At 36.7% G+C, this 21,245-nt stretch overlaps 1 protein-coding gene across 2 annotated transcripts in view; it reads right to left on the bottom strand.

Annotated features, from left to right (window-relative positions):
* LOC148941599 (cytochrome P450 2U1-like) overlaps positions 1-21,245 on the bottom strand; it is a 156,714-nt gene that overhangs the window by 120,538 nt on the left and 14,931 nt on the right. Inside the window, exon 1 of one of the 2 annotated variants that reach the window (XM_089103925.1) lies at positions 13,855-14,206. The exons of the other annotated variant lie outside the window; for it this stretch is intronic. Coding sequence (XP_088960051.1) covers positions 13,855-14,191 — 337 coding nt within the window. The 5' untranslated portion in view covers positions 14,192-14,206. Of the gene's footprint in view, positions 1-13,854; positions 14,207-21,245 lie in introns of those variants that run through there. 2 annotated transcript variants of the gene reach the window in all.

Below are 21,245 nucleotides of genomic sequence, written 5' to 3' on the forward strand. Positions count from 1 at the left end.
TGAGAAGCTTTTGATGGGAGCTTGGTTCACAGTTTGATGAGAGGCCAGCGCTACTCGTTACGAAAACGAAGTTCCACCTGTTTGAAGGCTTTCCCTTAGCTTCAGTTGCAGATAATAGACACTTCTTTTATAGAAGCTTCGGCACTCGTACTTGAAAAGGGTCAAATTCTGATCGTACATCTTGATTGCAAGGAAGAGAGCAGCTTCGATTCCTCTACAAGCGGCATGCTCCAGCTCTCCGCAAAAAGAGCATCTAATAGCCGTGGCTTCCTCTCTAACTGGTGAGTTGCAGTACCTGCAAGGTTCGTCCGAATTATGGAAAGAGATGGAATATCACTCGCGAGATCTAAGAGGCTTGGGGTGTTGGTGCCACACACCCTCGTGGGCTCATCTATCAGCTGTTCCAGATAGTTTTCGTTGAACGTTTTTATGTGAAGTCGTGTTGGCCCATGCGTCAAAGTGCCAGTGTAGCGTTGTTGCCCGCCAACCTTAGGTAAGTTGAAGTCACCAAAAATTACAAGCCTCAGATCTTGCTCACTTGCTACAGAGGAGATTGTGAAAAATATTGCCTGATCATTTTCCAAAAAGCTGTTGGGACTTCTGTAGGCTACCCCTACAACAATGCTGTTGCCGTTAGGGATATTTAGCTTGATCCAAAGGCACTCGTGAGGGTTAGAATTTCCGAAGGAAACGCGCTGAGCTGAGAGTTCTTCGGAACAGTAGCATATTATTCCTCTGTCGCTTTGATCTAACAGGCTTAAGGCAGTGGTAGTGTAGCCATCCAGTTTAAATTCGGCCCGTGTCGGTAAGTATCTGCAATTTTTCGGCTTCACTTTGACTACAGCAACAATATCAGTTTTGCTTCCTGATTAATGCCTTTGTTTCTGAGAGTTTATTGAAAAGCGAGTCAGCGTTGAAGTAAATGCATTTGACAGTTGTTTTCTCAGTTTTCTTCGATTTCTCTGTCGTCAGTTTAGTCGGATATGTCGTCGATTTGCAGTTCTGCGCTCATGTTTTTTTTGCAATTAGTTTGATCACCGTCTCTTTGTCAGGCACGAACTTTGATTCTGGAAGTCCAAAAACAACGCAGTTTGTTTGTTTCTCTTCCCTCAGTATTTTCTCGTTTTCTGCTTTGAGCAGGACATCGACAGTAGGGCTAGAGTCGAGAATTATTTGATGGGAGCTTGGTTCGCAGTTTGATGAGAGGCCAGCGCTACTAGTTACGAAACCGAAGTTCCACCTGTTTGAAGGCTTTCCCTTAGCTTCAGCTGCAGGTAAGAGACACTTCTTTACAGCAGCTTCGGCAATCGTACTTGAAAACGGTCAAATTCTGATCGTGCATGTTGATTGCAAGGAAGAGAACATCTTAGATTCCTCTAGAAGTGGCATGCTCCAGCAGTCCACAAAAAGCCGCAGCTTCCTCTCTAACCGGTGAGGTGCAGTAGCTGCACGGTTCGTCTGAAGTTTGGAAAGATATTTTCGTCTATTGGGGTGGGTCGTTTCGGTTGTTGACTGCAATTGGCTGTTTTCCTTGAGACAAGGGTAAGGGAAGGGGAAACTGATTTCCTTAATTACCAGAAGAAGAGGTCACAACTCACCCCGCTTGGGCTCTGGTGTTTTCGGGCGAAAAGGAGGCGCAAAGTTTGCATTCCCAGTTCTGTGCAATCACTTTTGCGTCGGCAGACAGAATCTTCAAGCATTTCGTATGGAACTGTTTGTTGCAGGACAGGGAATCGCCCTGTTTTGTATGAAGCTTACAGATGGTACAGCTCAATACTCTCTTAAGAGCTTTTACGTCGAAGAAAATGAGGGAAGCATAGAGCCCCGCTGCCTATTCCTAGAAGTTTAAGAGTCAAAGGACCAGGCAGGTACCTCTGCGGCCGCTGCAACAGGTGCCCTCCCCTCTTCTGATCGTTGTCCTCCCAAGAAAAGCCTAAAATCCCGCTAATACAATAAAACACTGGTTTGTGCCTTGACCGCTAGATAATAGGATTGATAAAATCAAGTTCTTCAGGGAATGATGGAATTAAGCTGAAAACGTTCAAGCATGTTATGGTATAGTTGTTGCCTTGTATTGTTAATTTGATTAACCTTTCTTTGAAGAAAGGTGAATTTCCTACTCGGCTAAAAGAGGCTAAGGTTATTCCGCTTCACAAAGGGGGTTCAAAGACAGATCCGTCTAATTGGAGGCCGATTTCAATATTGCCCCTATTTGCTAAGCTGTATGAAAAAGTGATGCATCGACGACTTTATAACCATCTTACTACTTTCGGTTTTCTTAGTGATACCCAGTTTGGATTCAGGAAAAAGCCCTCTGCAATACATGCATTCCAGCACCTAATAGATTTCATTAATAGTACTGTCAAAAAAAATGTACTGGTACTTTTAGTATTTATAGACTTTATAAAGGCATTTGACACGGTGGTTCATGAAATTTTATTACGTAGGCTAAGCCGTTTAGCGATCCAAGGTGTTATTCTGAAATGGTTTGAATCATATCTTAACCAACGTATTATTCACATCTGTATTCAAAATTCTATTTCAAAAACTTCTATCGTTAATTCTGGTGTGCCTCAGGGTTCCGTGCTTAGCCCACTTCTTTATATAATTTACGTTGATACCATGCGTTTTTATATATCAGATGCACTGATAACGTCTTTTGCTGATGACACGGTGTTTACGATTACAGCTAATTGTCTGAGCCAGTTAATGTGAGAAGACAAATAAGGCCCTCGCTGAATTGATAAGTTTTACAAATTCTAATTATTTGGCAGTGAATATTTCAAAAACAAATTTCATGGCATTCTGTAGAAATGGAGTTTCATGTGTCTTAGATAATACAATTATTTTTAATGGTGAATTTTTAAAGCATGTAAATTGTGTTAAATACTTGGGCTTTAGTCTTGATTTTAATTTAAGTTGGAAATCACATTGTGATCTTGTGGCAGTTAAGATATCAAGAGGGTTGGGTGTGATAAGAAGACTGAAATATCAACTACCGTCAAAATGAAAGAACTTTTAGAGGTTTTGCGAGTTCAGGGTAGCCTACTAGAATAGGTTTGAAAATTAATGTTAAGAATACCAAGTCACTAAGACTAGGAATAAGTGAAGATGAAAATGTGACGTTGGGTAATGAATAGATTGATCAAGTGGGCAGCTTCATTTACCTTGGTAGTATTATTAGTAAAGATGGTGTGAGTAGTGAAGATGTTAAAAGTAGAATAGCCAAGGTTCAGGGTGTTTTTTCACAATTAAAAAAAGTTTGGAGGAATTGGAAGATAAGTCTGCAAACCAAGATTAGAATATCAAGATTAGAATCAAGATTAGAAGAAGAAGAAGAATATTAGAAGCTACAGTGATGACAGCAGTCAAATATGGGTCTGAAGTATTTGCGCTTCGAAAAGGGGATGAAGATTTGCAAGATGTTTTCCAGAGAAATTCCTTAACGATTGTTCTGGGAACCCAGCTGACTGACTGTATTTCAAACAGTAGGCTGTACGAAAAATGTGGTTCAATACCGCTTTCTAGAGCTACAATGAAAGAAAGGTTGGGATGGCTAGGGCACGTAGTACGGATGAAGGATGACAGATTGCTGAAGATTGTTCTTTTCGGCCAACCGTCTAGGGCTAAAAAGAAAACAGGTCGTCCTCGTCTGGGGTGGGAAAACGTCATAAAATAGATTTAAAGGAAATGGGAAGTTCATGAGAGGGTGTAACAAGGGAGGCTTTGAATAGATTGGGATGGAGGAGGAGCGTGCGCAGCTGTGTTGGTCTCAGGTAGCTTGGTGCTGCAATGAGTTGTTAGTAGTAGTAGTAGTAGTCCTGTTAGTTCCATCTGCATCACAACAAAAAAGAAGTTTGCCAAGGAACTTCAGAATTTATCTTATTTATACAGGCCTAGTCAGAAATTAACTTCAGTGAGTCACACATATTTACACATATTTATATCAGTGAGTTACACATATTTATAAGTAGTAGGTTAAATATGTCACTGAGTTATATATTTCTGTATATAACTTATATAGGTCTAGTCAGTGAGTTATGTATATTTGTAAGTAGTAGGTTAAATATGTCACTGAGTTATGGCCTTTGCAAAACAAAAGTGATCCGTTTATCTGGCCTCCCCCAGGCCATTCAGCGTGTCCCCAGGTGGCAATAGGGGAACACTCTACAGATATGTAGGGTACCTCCATAGGACGCATGGACCAAGGGGGACCTTGTCCCTGGGGGTCCATAATAGAATCTGGGGCACCCTCACCCGGGGTCATAAATACAGGCGGAGGAGGAAGAAAGCCCCTCAATTGCACACTCAAAAGGGCCCACTGGTTTGTCCACAAGTTCCATGAGTTGCAAACCTTCTCCCAGTAATGGGTTAAATTGCATGGTGATGCAGAACACCATCACGGGAGGATCCTCTATAGGAGGACAAATGCGGCAGGGCGTGAGATCCAGATCTATGGACAACGGCCTCTGCAAAGGGCTGCCTCGACCTTTTCGGGGTACCTGCAAGACTGGGGACCTTGCGGTCAACTCTGTTCCCACTTGAGAAGTGGCAACCCTCGAGGAAATTATAGCCTAGTAAACGACACAGCATTCGCACGGGATTCTGACTAATGGACAATTTTTCTGGGCTTGGTATGTTTTTATGGGCGTCTTCGGGCTGAAAAACCTCTTCCTAACTAATTTATCTATTATGGGCTGCCTCCCCGTAGTAGCATGATATTTGTAGGCATGAATATATAATGAGTTGGAGGTAATAGGCCTGAGATTGTCTGTGCAGGATTTCGACTCTTGTTGATAGAAGAGCATCGCCAAGTGCTGAAAACCATGTTGTGACCAAGATGGGCCCAGGATTGCACAAAGCATCCATTCATGGAGGTCCCAGGGACTTCTTGCTGTCCAGTTCTAAGCCGGCTTAAGCACTTCGGTGTAGAATTGAGAAGATATGTGATCCCCCTCCTGCACTGGTATCCGGGATCATTGCTTTTCCTAAGGCGAAAATAATTTCAATGATTTAAAGAACATGAAAATTGGAACTTGGAATGTCACGACATTAAAAAATCACTGTCGTATCGACATTTTGACTGACGAATTCACACGATTCGAACAGGATTTATTAGGAGTTTCAGAAACTCATATCCCAGGGGTAGGAAGCATGAAATTAGGTGAAATAGAATTTGTTTACTCAGGTATAAAGGATGGGGTACATAGACAGGGAGTAGAGCTCATGATGAATAAGGAAGCTGTTAAGTCTTTTTTAGGCTGGGAAGGTATTTAAAATAGAATACTAATTACTCTGTTTATGACGAAAAAGTTCATGGAATCAGTTATAGTAGTATACATTCCTGTAGAACTGACTGGCGGAGATACTAGGGACTCAGATGAATTTTACTTACAGTTACAGGACCAAATAGACAAGGTCCCCGGAAGAAATATGATATTACTGGGAAAATTTTAACGCCCAGGTTGGTAGAAATAGGGATAGATGGTATCCCAGATTAGGTAAATTTGGTGTAGGACAAAAAAACAGTAATGGATACAGACTTTTGCAATTTTGTAGGCATAACAATCTAGTTAAAACAATACGGTGTTTGGTCATAAAATGGCTCATAAGCTAACATGGTATTCACGTGATAGTAAGACAGCAAACCTTTTTGATTATGTTATAGTAAACCGAAGACTGGCAGGATCAATACTAGATACTAGGGTATATAGGAGGGATGTTATTGATGTTAAAAGTAAGGATCACCATCTAATAGTGTCAAGGGTTAATTTAAAGATGAAATATATGAAGGGTAACTACCTCCCGGGAAGTTATGATGTTGGTAGACTCCAGGATGAGAATTTGAGAAAAACTTTCCAGGAACAGTTGAATACTAAGCTTGAAAGTTTAAAATTTGATAATGTGGAAGATGGTTGGAATAATTTTAGAAAAATAATTTGTGAAGTTGCTGAAGGTGTATTCGGGAAGAAAGCAAGAACTGCAGCTAAGAATATTAGTGAAAAAGCTTTATGTTTAATAGAAAGGAGAAAGGACTTGAACAAGAATTATCTGAGTGATAGATCGCATGAAAACAAAAGAAATGTAAAGAAAGTGGATAAAATTGCCGAGGATTTAGAAGATGCAGCTAGACGGCATAATAGTAAAATATTGTACTGGCACGTTAACAAATTGAGAGGTAGTAGTCAATCCAGACTTGTCCCAGTTAAAGATAGGAATGGGGTGGCAATTAGCGATAAGGAAAAAGCTAAAGCGAGATGGGCCGAACATTTTGAGAACTTGCTTAACCGAGATAGAGTTGTAGGAAAAAATATAGAGGAAAATGAAAAAGTATGTGATACTTTGGATGTGAAGGAATATTTGTTTTGTGAGGAGGAATTAGCAACAGTACTTAAAGGATTAATGAATAATAAGGCTCCAGGTGCTGATAGGGTGGTAAATGAGTTTCTTAAATGTGGTGGCTCAGAGATTAGAAATAAGTTATCGAAGATTATGAACATGATTTTTGAAAAAGGGGAAGTACCTAACAATTTAGGAAAACCTTAATTAAGCCACTTTATAAGAAAGGTGATAAAAGTGAGTGTGGTAATTATTGAGGCATTAGTCTGGTCTCTGTAGATAGCAAATTGCTTAGTAATATGATACTTTTTAGACTGAGAGATGTCGTAGACAAAGTTTTAAGAGAAGAACAGTGCGGTTTTAGAAAAGGTAGAGGATGTGTCGACCAAATTTTCACTCTTAGGCTAATAATTGAGAAGTGCCTGAGTTTTCAAACACCTTTGGTCCTCAGTTTTATAGAGTATGAGCAAGCGGTCAATTCTGTTGATAGAGGAGCTTTAGTAAAGGTTTTATCCTTGTATGGTATACCAGACAAATACATTAAAGTGATTAGTGCTATGTACGAGAATAACACTGCAGCGGTTAAGGTAGGAAATGCGGTTAGTAGCTGGTGTTGTATTAAATCAGGAGTTAAGCGGGGCTGTGTTCTATCCCCCTTTATATGGATTATTTTGATGGACTTTGTTTTAAGGAGCACAGGAAAGGCAATGGGAGACCACGGAATCAAATGGGGAGGAAAAAGTCTCCTGGACTTGGATTATGCTGATGATTTAAGCAACCTAGATGAAAGTGTGAGCAAAATGAATGAAGTTTTAGAGGTTTTGCGAGTTCAGGGAGCTAGCATTGGTTTGAAAATTAATGTTAGGAAGACTAAGTCACTAAGGCTAGGAATAAGTGAAGATGAAAAGGTGACGTTGGGTAATGAAAAGATTGATCAGGTAGGCAGCTTCACGTACCTTGGTAGTATTATTAGTAAAGATGGTGGGAGCAGTGAAGATGTTAAAAGTAGAATAGCCAAGGCTCTAGGTGTTTTTTTCATAGTTAAAAAAAAGTTGGGAAGGATTGGAAGATTAGTCTGAAAAACAATACTGGAATATTAGGAGCAATAGTGGTGACACTGGTCCAATAATGCTCTGAAGCAAGGACCATCAGAAAACTAGGTGGAGACTTGCTGAAGATATTTTCCAGAGAAACTACTTAAGGATGGTTCTGGGTACCCGGCTGACTGACCATAATTCAAACAATAGGCTATACGAAAAATGTGGTTCAATAACCGCTCTCTAGGTCTATAATGAAAGAAAGGTTGAGGTGGTTAGGGCATGTTGTGTGGATGAAGGATGACAGATTGCCGAAGATTGTTCTTTTTGGCCAACCATCTAGGGCTAAACGGAAAGCAGGTCGCCCCCGTCTGGGTTTGGGAGGACGTCATAAAGAAAGATTTGAAGGAAATGGGAACTTTGTTGGCGGGTGTAAAAATGGAGGCATTATATAGATTGGAATGGAGGAGGAGCATGCATAGCTGCGTTGGCATCAAACGATTTGGTGCTGTAGTGAGTTGTTAGTAGTAGCAGTAGTAGTAGTAGTTGCATGCTTTGGACTAGTAGTTTTATTTCAAGTTTTAGAAAGCTCCAAATTTTACAGAATAAAATAGTTCGTATTTTAGGTAATTATATTCAGTTTGATAATAGCACGTTGAATTGCTTTACAAGCTTGAAAATTTTAAACATTTATCAGTTACGGGATTACCAGTTAGCAATTTTTATTTATACATGTTTGAATAACTGTTCACCGGAGGTATCTTGGGAAATTTTAAAAGCTAATTCATCTTATCACTGTTATGAGACTAGAAATACGAATGTCCTTGCATCTGAGCTCCGGAAGACTCAACGTGCTGCGTTTCTGCCTCGTTTTGCAGGACCGGGGGTGTACAATTCCCTCCCAAATGGTATTAGACAAGCTGATAATGTAAGCCAGCTCAAGAGTAGATTGAAGTGTTACCTTTTGGATAACAAATTGAATGATTAGAAAGTTGGATGTGAAAAATGTTTGGTGTGAAAAATGCTAGGACAAACAAAAGTCGCATTTCCGCGAAAATACCCAGCCAAAGCGCACCACGTAGGCTCTATAGCCTAGCTGATACTTATTGAATTTGTCATAGTTGATTTAGTTAGAAGTATCTCAATTTTTTTTTCTTACCTCTGTTGTTGCAATTTTTTTTTTGAGTGGATGTTGTAAGAATGATGGATGATATTCTCACTTGTTAATTTCTAGAGAGCAATCCTTTTAGAGTGGATGTTATTTATGATGATTTAATTCAAATGGTGATTTTTCAAGAGATAGCTGTTATGTGGCTGTTTTTTTTTTTTTTTTTTTTTTTTTATGTAGTAGTTGTAGAGCTTTATAATAATAAATTTGCAGCCATCGTAAACAAACCTTCGGGTTTTTGTAGATGGTTGCTGTAAATTTGTTTGTATTGATAAATAAATTAAATTGATTTGATTTGATTCTTAGGAGAGGTGTACCATAGGTGAATGAAACAGGAACGAAATGGATCGGGAAGAAAAATGCTTGAAGTTGTTATTGTTTGGCGCTGTAGAAATACTGGAATTTTTGGTTAATGGTGGGGCATGTTATTTGAGCGTCTATAAAAGATAAATAGGAAGAAGGAGTTCAATTCAGGCCAAAATCTCTTAATTCAACTGAAATTGCTGATTTGCTACCCTATGACTTGAAACTAAAGAATAACGCCAAAATTTTATTAATGTGTAATTTAGATAATTCAGAGGGTATATGCAATGGAATATGCCAGATTGTTACTGAATTATATATGCTTCACAGCCCCAATTTGGGTAAACCTAAAAAAAAATTGAGAAGAAGCAAGGTATCTGGGTCTAGATACAAATGACAAAACTCGGTGGAACCTGCATGAGCAGCCATAGTAAACTATATTACTCAAGATCTCCTTGACTTTGTTAACAATAACATACAAAGTTAATTGGCAAAAAAACTTACTTTAAGATTCCTTAGATCTGAAATTGACAGAAGGTGCAAAAGCACACGCACAAACTTTCAAGATTATTTCCTCTATGAACTAGGGGTAAGGGTCTTTTGCAAATAACTAATAGAAAGGCTCACCAATTTTGCTACTTCGAAAATCCTTCTAAAGTTAAAAATAAATCTAAAAGAGCTAGAAATCAGACATAAGGATGTTTCTTACCGAAAATCTGGCAAAATCCCGATGACCGACACGCTTATTTTTTTCCGATGAGAGGTCCAAAAAATCAACAATGCTGGAAAAATTAAACATCTTGGAAGCAGAGCTTCTCCATTTTCATGAAAGAAGACGGCACGTCGTTTGGGATTTTTTTTTACTATGTCGACATCTTATGAAAGTTTACAACTGAGCAACAATATACACGTTTTTAGCCCAACATTTCGAATGTGTAACCCAAATTTAGTTTGATTGAATATTATTTGGGGGATTAGGGTTTTTTTGCGAAAAAAAGTTCTAATTATGTTTCATAGTTACCTACTGAATTTTCATTTTGTTAAATTTGAAATATTGATAAGACTTTAATAGGTCCCATTGCATTTTTATCATTTGAAATCATTACACAAAGGACTATGATCTCTGAATAAAAAATTCAAATTATTAATTTTTTAGTTCAGCTTAAAGAAACAAGAGACTTCGCGGAAGGACTTAAAATTATTTTCTTGAAAAATCCGAAACACTTCATTTTCTAAAGCAAAACATTAAACAAAAACTATAAATGATGAAAACACAGTAATTACAATTTCAAATTATACCTAAAATTCTTATTAAAAGCTTGTGTTTTAGTTTCTAATCGAACAAACTGTTTCTTTTTATTCTTCGATTTTAAATGCCAAATAGCTTGAAAGATCGATTGTATTGCTCAAAGTGGAGCTTGAGCTATAATCTGGAATTTGGAATTCAGACCATGTCGATCTTCCAAAACTTTTGGAATGGGAAACATGATTAATCAGTTTCTTACTTAGCAAGACATAGAATAGCCGCAGACATGAGAGTTTATTTGAGTTTGAACTTCCGAGGTCTAAGGCATCCTTTACTTAATTCCATGTCTTTTCATGCGAGAAGCTAGGATTACCATATTTTCGAGAAAATTTGGGAAATGTTCTTCTAATATTCCAGATAAAACCTGAACAAAGTTCCAAGAATAGTTCAAGAAATTTTGCCGACAGTGATTTTGCCTTTCACATGAATGGTCTGCACATGAGTGAGTTCTGTAGTTCATTTATTGCTACTCAGGGACATCATTTCAAGGAGAAGGGTGCTAAGACCACCATGATTTTTAAGTCTAGAGATTAATTTATTCTTATCCCCCCACTAGAAAATGCCTCCCCCCCCTTTATCTGACAAGAAAATGGAAATGAAGCCCTGCGCTCAATCTTTTTTTTTTAACATTTTCATGTAAAGATCTAAAACAAAAACTAGGATGCGGCGTTTGTGATAAGCAAACGTTCTTTTATTTTAACTATGCTATTTAATTACTGTTTTTTTTTTCAATATAGGATATAGGCAATGGCCATTGATTAAATAACTTGGTACAAGTCACCCATTCAAAGGTCCTATGTTGACATCCTGACCACCTTTGAAACATAAGCTCTCAAGAGACACGTCGTCTAGGAATGCGTTTCTCATCAGACATTTCACGAATGGGGGAGCACACCTCAATCGCTCCTAGTCCTCCAGCGGGATAGAGTTGTATAGATCTTCTTTCTAAGAACCATTTAGCTCAATCACCTCTTTTTAAAAGCCTTCTATCTATCCTGTTGTCAAATATGCACATAAGCTTCCAGCAGGACCACCTAAGACTCCGTTGATCCCACATCAGATGAGTCTAAATAGTAGGCTATTTTAGGGACTAGGTGTAGAAGGCTACCGATCGGACACCATGGCACCTTCTCGAGATTTGACATGGCATCAATGATACTTGACGTGACATTAAATAAAAAACAAATTATAATGAGAATTGACCCTAAAACGGACTTCACCGAGGTCTCTAGGGAAAGAGTTGTTGATTTAAATTTGTAGTATTTGTTATGTAATTTTTCCCTTATTTTCTTTTTAATAAATTTCGCTCTCTCTCTAAAAAAAAAAAAATACTAGTTTCCATAAGGACACCCTAGCCTATAAGAATGGACAAGTTGTACTGAGCATTAAAAGATTAGCTTTGTCAGACGCTGTACTGCCATTTGGGTTGGTCTCGTGGGGGGCATAATCTCTAACATCCCATTGATTGGATTCTGTAAGATAGAATTCAATAAAAATAGGAATAGGGTAGAACCCTGGGTAAAAATGGGACTAACTAGTGGTGTATCCCGTCCTGATTATTCTTTAGACCTGACACAACAAGGAATCTACTAAAAAAAAATTTAAGAAAATTCTGAATTCAAGTACTTAATTATGTTAAGTAATTAGAGTTATAAATTACTTAAATTTGAGCATTGGACTAATTTTGTAAACATTAAATATCAAGAGAACATTTAACATTATTTTGTCACTACGAAATTGTCGCTTCTTCTTCTTTTTCACATGGTTTTAGCCCGATGTGTGCAGTAATCATTGGAATGGTAGGAGAAAGATCATCATCATCATCATTTTGCAGGAGAAAGAGTGAAATGCAACTATGTAGACCTATATGCACACAGGTCAAGATATAGGGGAGGGAAGCTCTTGTCAGCATAGGTATGTGAAATGAGAATACAGGCACAAAAGATTCGGTAGCTTTGTAAGACTTTGTAAGGCTGTGTTGCAAGATTGGGCAAATTTACACCGTCTAGGCACTTTCCTGAGGTTGTTGCGCATTGAATTTTTCAATTTGGCAGGCTTCCCAAGGCGATTTTAATTTGGCTTTTGATACATTTTCGGTCGAAAAAAGGTACTTATCTGTTATAGCCACCACGCTTAAGTTCTTCTTTTGAGTAGACCGGTTTCCCTGACGCTCAGTCCTAAGGAAATATACCAAAATGTGATGAAAATATAATAGGCCTAATTCATTAACAAAATTATGGTAAAGTTAGGTTAGGTCAGCCATCCATGATCAGACACTAATTTCTATCAATACAGATCGAAAACTAAATGAATTTCATACATGGTCAGAAAAATCGGTTCTACTTAGATGAAGAACTTGAGTATGGTGGTTATAACAGGTAAATACTGAAAAAAATAGTGGTACTTATTTAGTATCCAGTAAACACGCGAGAAGTGAAGTTTCCTTAATGCTAATGAAATAAAACAAAACAGGATGAAAATATAATAGTTCAGAAACAAATTTGGGCTATATATTTGCACATTAGGGGGGGGGGGTTTGGTCAGCATAGCATATATTTAATACGTAACCTAACCTAGTTACCTTTTTCTTGCCCCTTCAACCCCAAAACTCAAGTTTAAATCTTTGTCACGGAGTGAGCAATACCGCATTAGGCAGCGAAAACCTATTTTTCATATAGCATCTTTGAGATTTCGATGCAGTCTTTCTCGCGTGTTTACTGGATTCTAAACAAGTACCAAAATAGCTTTTGTACACTTTTTTCAGACTGCGCAATCATAAACCAAGCCTCTGGTAACATAGCTGCAAATGTGTTACAGTCAAAATTGTAAGATGGATAGGGGTTAGAGGATACATAAAAGCTAACTTGCAGGTCATTTTGACTTGTGGATTTTTCACAAATAATTGGTCAATCTCTGTTTTTTTATGAAATAAAGAAAAATTCCACGCCTAAACCGAGATTTACTTAACAAATCTTTTAACCAAATGAATAAAACCCTCTAGTGGTTGTCACCTATCATTATTAAATTATCTTCCGATGAAAGCTTTTTTAGATTCAGAAATGCGAATTTTGGAATAAACCAAAATTATTGTTACCTTTCGACTGAAGCATTAAAAATAGGATTATCTCTGACTTCCAACGTTAAATTTAATACCTAAGCATTATATTTCGACCCCCCCAAAAAAAATTTTTTTTTACTCCAACTACCCTTAAGCAAATACGCTGGGGGGGGGGGGGGAGGGGGTTTAGACCTCTGCTCTTTCTCTGCCCTCCAACTTCAACTTTTATGCAATTCTTCCAGTTTCCTATGTTCCCTCAATCTCTCCTTTTGCTGTCACTTCTTTTTTTATTTCTATACCCCTTCCCGAGATGGAATTTATTTACACAAGGCTAACGCAACCGCTCGATCTCTCTTTCCCGATTGACAAATGATAAACCGTATTTGAAAAAAAAAATCGAACATGAAAATTTAGTAAATCTTAAAGTCTCCATATCTAGTAAATCTTAGAAACATGAAAATTTAGTAATTTAAACAAAGTATATGTATATAAATTATAAATTTATGTATATATGTATATAAGTATGTATACAAATTTATATATGTATCTATATGCATATAAGTATGTATATAAATTTATATACAGTGACCCACAATAACAGAATTTCAGCTGGTTTTACAAGCGCTTGTGTTACCATACTCACCCTTGTCGCCAAGAATTCTCCCCAGAAGCAAGTCTTTAGGACGCTGACTAAATTTATCTGGTTGATTTATCGTCATATTATTGGCAACTCTGGCATCAGTCACAACTACAATATTATGCACTCCTATCTTGCAAAAATACATTCCACCATATATATCACTCCACTTATGAAACTCCTCCAACGCTACTTTACCAACTAAAGATGGAAGGACACCAAATAGGGGCCATGCCTTTGGTCCTGGTGGTAGGTTGAACTTCCTTAGCTTAATATCACTAATTGCATATTGATAAATCCAATGAATTATTATGAGCAGAGCCAGTGTTATGAGTAAAATCATTTTGCTACTAGAGCTGTTTATAAACTGGATTTTTGATGCAAAGTTGAGCGGCAAATGCTTGGACAGCGGTTTAAGAACGCTTATGTAATCAATCGGAAAGAGTTAGGGATTTTCTCCGTGACTAATTTAATTGTTCTAAATCCGGTTATAAAAATTGTAGAAGCGTAATGACGGGAAATATTTTCAGTTGCCAGCCTCGTTCTCAAAACAAGGAGGCGGTGTTTTCGGTTATAGATTTTAGTAAATAAATAAAAAAAAAAATGTGTATTGTAAAAAGGTGAAATAAACTTGAAATTTACAAAATTATAGCGACCTTAGCAAAGAAGTGAAGTTAGGTTAATCCTAATGAAATACACCAAATATGAGGAAAATATAATATTTTAGAAACAAAATTATGGAATACAATAGAGAATTATTGAAACCAGGCCGCTCAAAACTCAATATATTAAATACCTAACAAACTTTATATATTAAATATTTAATTGAAACATACCTTTATAGTACTTTATCTCACTAACACTAAGCTAATTATCTTCGAATGCAGACAGAGAAACCAATTTTAGTCAGATCAAGAACTTGAGTGTGGTCGCTATATTCTCTGGGGCCAACCTGACTATTATACATAATAATGGTAGATGGTAATAAGTTTTGGTCTTGATTTTGTTTAAATGATAATTTCTACAGGACCTGTGCCGGTCATCATCAGGTTAAAATTCAAATGTTTAAACATAATCAAGATGTGGCATCCATAGCTTAGGTAAGCTTATTACCATTTACCCATTATTAGCTATAACACGCAAGTACCAGAAACCGCCACCATTATATTTAACAGTTGGCGGTTAGAAGAGGGATGTACGTTAGGCCTAAGGATATTTTTTGGCACTGGTGCGTAACACGGACACTTTTATATATTGTACAAGGAAGCTAGACACGAAAAACCCGTCAAACAAGCTGTTCTCAAGAGACCGCTATACATAAATGACTGCAAAGCCATGGTTTCTCAATGAGTTACAATATTTAAACGATTGTTTTTGGGGTTTAAGGGGGGAAAAGGTACATAGGTTAGGTTACGTATTTAATATATGCTAAGTTTAACCCCCCCCCCACACTGTGCAAATATATAGCTCGAATTTGTTTATAAACTATTATGTATTCATCCTATTTTATTTCATTAACATTAACCAAACTTGACTTTTTAGAAGTGTCCATATAAAGACCAGTACCCATTTTTTCATGCCTAAAATCAGGTTTTGGTTTAACAACTAAAATCTTTTCTAATGTTGAATAATCGCAAGTGTTTTTCTTTGCTACATATCAAGGGCATAAAAAAGCTGGAGTAGTAAGCTTGAAAACATAGTCTTGGGTTTTCTTTTGGGCACAAACCAGGAACCGCTCAAAGGCGGCAACCGGGACAGCTGGCCCTGGTGCCATGGTTGGGAACGACGCCACGGCTGGAGGGCTGCCCACTTTGATTCGTTGTTTTGCTTGTATTTACGAGAGGGGGTGCTGTAATAAATTTTCCCCAGTCACCACTAATCCTGGGAACGGCTCTGCGTAGACCTTCTATTCAAAGTAGTATAATGGTGTAATACCTTATTTAGAACATTGAGTGCAGCAACAGGGACGGTAGTTTAATTGCGTTAACCTTCTTGTCAAAGTTGTATAATGGAGTAATTTCCTTATTTAGAACAATGGGTACAGCAACAGGGACGGTAATTTAATTGCGTTAACCTTCTTGTCAAAGTTGTATAATGGTGTAATACCTTATTTAGAACATTGGGTGCAGCAAAAGGAACGGTAATTTAATTGCGTTATCCTTCTTGTCAAAGTGTTGTATAATGGTGTAATACCTTATTTAGAACATTGGGTGCAGTAACAGGGACGGTAATTTAATTGCGTTATCCTTCCTGTCAAAGTGTTGTATAATGGTGTAATACCTTATTTAGAACATTGGGTGCAGCAACAGGGACGGTAATTTAATTGCGTTAACTTTCTTGTCAAAGTTGTATAATGGTGTAATACCTTATTTAGAACATTGGGTGCAGCAACAGGGACGGTAATTTAATTGCGTTAACCTTCTTGTCAAAGTTGTATAATGGTCAAATACAGTAGTAATCAAGGTTATACTTTGGGTAGATTATGTTCCATCCTGTGGTATTTGTCCCACTTTACATTCCATGGCACCTTTCCCTGGCACCTTTCCACTAGACTGATCATTGCTATTGATGTCAATTGAATATGAAATTATCGCGAAATACACATGTACTTTCACAAGCCTGAGGCATGGATATGCATGCAGTTTAACCGGTACATTGGCTTACCACGGGCCAATCACCTCTTACTACGAACGATACTTGCCTTAGCAGACGGGTTTTCTAATGTGACACCCATTTTTTTGTGTGTCAGTCGGTTAGGGAGAGCTGGCGGTTAGTCCATATGATGACTTGATTAGTCGGTTTTTTAAAAAACTTGGCAAGCTATAATGTACTCAAGCAAAGTTTAACCGGTACATTGGCTTACCACGGGTCAGTTACCTATTACTACGAACGGACTTTCAGTCCTACATTCACGGGTTTCTGCAAAGTGTTATGGGCTTCATTGAAAAAATACCAGTTTAAAAAAAAAAAAAAAATTAACATGTATTCATGATCTTTCTTCTGGCAAAAAATACAAATTCCAATCAAAACTGGTCAAACTTGTTAATAAGCTGTAAGTTATAGCTATCTGATACCTCGTTCAGTATTGCATGTATTTTTAGCGGTATCAATGGTATTTCATTTGCGTAAAGCTATCTCGATTGGCCAAAACTTTTATCGGTCGCATAAAACTAACTCAATTTGCAAAAATGGTATTCCATTTACGTAACTCTGCTCTGAATGTTCTTAATGAGGATATAAATAATATAGAATGACATTGTGACTTGACATAGCTTTACCTCTCCGATGTGGTCTGTATAATACACAAGTAACGTTTGAAAAGTATTGTCAATTTAAAATAGGATCTTACGTTTCCTTCGTCCCTCCAATTTCTGAGGGTCAGGGGATGGTAGGAGCGGGGGAGGGGGAGTCAATTTTGGAGATTTCTGATAACAAGTACCATTCATTGCGATCGTAGGTCTATGTTGGCTCGTTTTCAATACTTCAGCTTATCTATTCATTTGTGTTAAATAAAAATCTTGAATCTGGAAAATGAAAAATAAGTATTTAAACAAAATGTACGATGCTGCTAATTAAAGAATAGTAGGCTACACTCAGAATTGTTTGCATGAGGGTTCAGTTAAAGAGGTCTCACTTGCACGAGGGTTCAGATGCATGGGGGTTCACTTGCTTAGGGTTCAGTTACACGGGGAATCAGTTACAATGGAACCCACACAAAAACAATGGGGCAAACACAAAAGCCAAATGAATGACATTGCGACTTGGCCTAGCTTTACCTCTCCGATGTGGTCTGTATAATAAACATCTGGGGAGGGGAGAATGAAGGTAGGTATTTAGTTTAAAAAATGCTAGGAGGACTTGAGTTTTGTGGGTAGGGTGAAAAAAGGTACTTATTCAATATCCTGGTAAACATTATGACTCAATCTTTTATTCTAACTTAACTTCTAGGAATAGGACTTCATTCCATCGGCTAAATCAGTTTATTCATCTATAACGGTGAACAAAAAGACGAATAATTCTCCATATTCTTCTGATCATGCACCTATTCCTCCTTCTCTCTTCTTCTTCTGATCATGCGCCCACTCCTCCTTCTCACTCGGGGTCAGTTGACGTCTCAGTATCCGGTAAAAAGCCATGCTATTTGCTTGTGTGTATAGGAATTCCCTTGTTATTTGCTTGCGTGTGTAGGAATTCCCATGTTATTTGCTTGCGTGTATAGGAATTCCCATGTTATTTGCTTGCATGTATAGGAATTCCCACGTTATTTGCTTGGGTGTATAGGATTTCCCATGCTATTTGCTTGCGTGTATAGGAGTTCACATGTTATTTGCTTGCATGTATAGGAATTCCCATGTTATTTGCTTGCGTGTATAGGAATTCACATGTTATTTGATTGCGTGTATAGGAATTCCCATGTTATTTGCTTGCGTGTATAGGAATTCCCTTGTTATTTGGTTGCGTGTATAGGAATTCCCATGTTATTTGGTTGCGTGTATAGGAATTCCCCTGTTATTTGCTTGCGTTTATAGGAATTTCCATGTTATTTGCTTGCGTGTATAGGAATTTCCATGTTATTTAATTGAATATAAAGGAATTCCCCTGTTATTTGATTGCGAGTATATTAATTTCCAGGTTAATTTCTTGCCTCTATAGGAAATACCATGTTATTTGCTTGCGTTTATAGGAATTCCCATGTTATTTGCTTGCGTGTATAGGAATTCCCATGTTATTTGCTTGCGTGTATAGGAATTCCCAGGTTCTATGCGAGCGTCTATAGGAATACCCATGTTATTTGATTGCTTGTATAGGAATTCCCAAGTTATTTGCTTGCGTGTATAGGAATTCCCATGTTATTTGCTTGCTTGTATAGGAATTCCCACGTTATTTGCTTGCGAGTATAGGAATTTCCATGATATTTGCTTGCATGTATAGGAATTCCCTTGTTATTTGCTTGCATGTATAAGAATTCCCATGTTATTTGCTTGCGTGTATAGGAATTCCCATGTTATTTGCTTGCATGTATAGGAATTCCAATGTTATTTGCTTGCGTGTATAGGAATTCCCAAGTTATTTGCTTGGTTTTTCTTTACTTGGTGCCCATTAAAAACGAAATTTTTGTGTTAAATAAGTAGTTCTTGTATCTTTTAAAAGAGCTTTACGGGGTTTAAGAGACTCGGTTGCATTGTATTTTCCATAATTTTCTTACAAGAAACTAGAGTTTACGACCAAAAACCCTTATTAGCTCAGATTCTATAGAAATGGTTTTATTTTTCGATCTGAAAATAGACTAGGGTTTCAGATTTGAACCAGAGAATTGTATTTTCCATAATTTTCTTACATCTTTGGAAATCATTAACGATAACAAACATGTTTTCGACCAGAGAGGTTTATGAAAGCACATTCAGCATGGCGTGCGCTATTTTTTTTTATCATGAACCCTTTAGAGACCAATTTGATCAACTTGGAGAAAGCTCAAATAGAATCGTTTCTGATATTGATATTAGTGCGTAAACTACAAACTGACAAAAATATCCAGAACTTTTTTTCTTATAGCCTTGACTTTGAAGACATTTCTTCATCTTAATTGGCTTTAGAAATATCATGCAAAATAAAACTAACCCAACAGTCGTTGCTTTATTGAATTTTGAGCAAACAAAAGGATTGTAACACCTGATTGGCTCGTTTATATGCAATTTCAAGCCAGTGAAAAGAACGAAGTTTTTCAGTAAGGACACTCGATATCCTAAAAGTGTTTGATTCAAACTTTTACCTTGAGAATACTTACCTTGAGGTACTTACCTTTACCTTGAGGTACTTAGATTATGCATTCAAAGGATGTTGATAATGCATTTATTCACTCTGATACTTAGATTTTGTCAAGTTTATCCCATGTATCCGAGAAAGAGATGTGGATATAGAAATTAATCACTCTGATACTTAGATTTTGTCCATTTTATCCGACATATCCGACAAAGGATGTTGATAATGAATTTATTCACTCTGATACTTAGATTTTGTCAATTTTATCCCATGTAGCCGAGAAAGGGATGCTGATATAGAATTTAATCAATCTAATACTTAGATTTTGTCAATTTTATTCCCATGTATCTGAGAAAAGGATGTTGATATAGAAGTTAATCAATCTGATACTTAGATTTTGTCCATTTTATCCGATATTTTATCCTATGTATCCGAGAAAAGGATATTGATATAGAATTTAGTCACTCTGATACTTAAATTTTGTCAATTTTATCCAAAATTTCCGATAAAGGATGTTGTTAAAACATTTATTTATTATGAAATTTACATTCAGTCAATTTTATTTAATGTATCTGATAAAGGATGTTGATAAAGAAAAATTATTCACTCTGATACTTAGATTCTGTCAATTTTATCCGATGTATCTGACAAAAGATGTTGATAAATAAAATTTATTCACTCTAACACTTAGATTTTGTTAACTTTTTCCTATGTATCCGAGAAATGGATGTTGATATAGAATTTAATCACTCTTATACTTAGATTTAGTGAAATTGCTGTATTGTCTGTCTAGGAAACGACTTCAATCGATAATGAATGTTAAAAAGAGATCTGTTCAAGTCTTTTTCATGTTTTTATGAATGAAATCTCTGTATTGTTAATCCCCGAGGTGAATTCATGAATGATTTTGTTAGTTACTTTGTTACTTAAAATTTTTTCATAATGAAATAATGACATATCCAACAACGGATGTTGATAAAGAATTTATTCATTCTGATACCTAGATTTCGTCAATGTTATCCCATGTGTCTGACAATAGATGCATGCAAATTCCTTTTCTTACATCTCCGATGTTTTAATAGACATTCTAAACGTTTGATATGCTAGCATACTCTAAAAATAATGAACACATAGCAATGTAATGCATAATATATTTTTAATGAAATAATGCTATGTAGAATATTAATACAAAAATATATTATGATACATTATTAATATCAATGATCAACTTTAGACATTTTGAATCTGTTCCATAAAATAGTTCAACATGTTCCCCATGTGTCTGACAATAGATGCATGCAAATTCCTTTTCTTACATCTCCGATGTTTTAATAGACATTCTAAACGTTTGATATGCTAGCTAACTCTAAAAATAATGAACACCTAGCAATGTAATGTATAATATATTTTTAATGAAATAATGCTATGTAGAATATTAATACAAAAACATATTATGATACATTAATAATATCAATGATCAACTTTGAGTATTATGAATCTGTTCCATAGAATATTTCACTATTTTCTCTCTCGATACTGTATCCATTGTATTCTCAGCTCGTAATCAGTAGAATAACTTTTATTCCATTTTGAGTCATACACATCTTTTACTGGCGTGTCATCGACAGGCTCAATAT

This window comes from Artemia sp. Qi Xiang Cuo, chromosome 18, assembly GCF_049724085.1.
Source record: "Artemia sp. Qi Xiang Cuo chromosome 18, ASM4972408v1, whole genome shotgun sequence".
Taxonomy (NCBI): Eukaryota; Metazoa; Arthropoda; class Branchiopoda; order Anostraca; family Artemiidae; genus Artemia; species Artemia sp. Qi Xiang Cuo.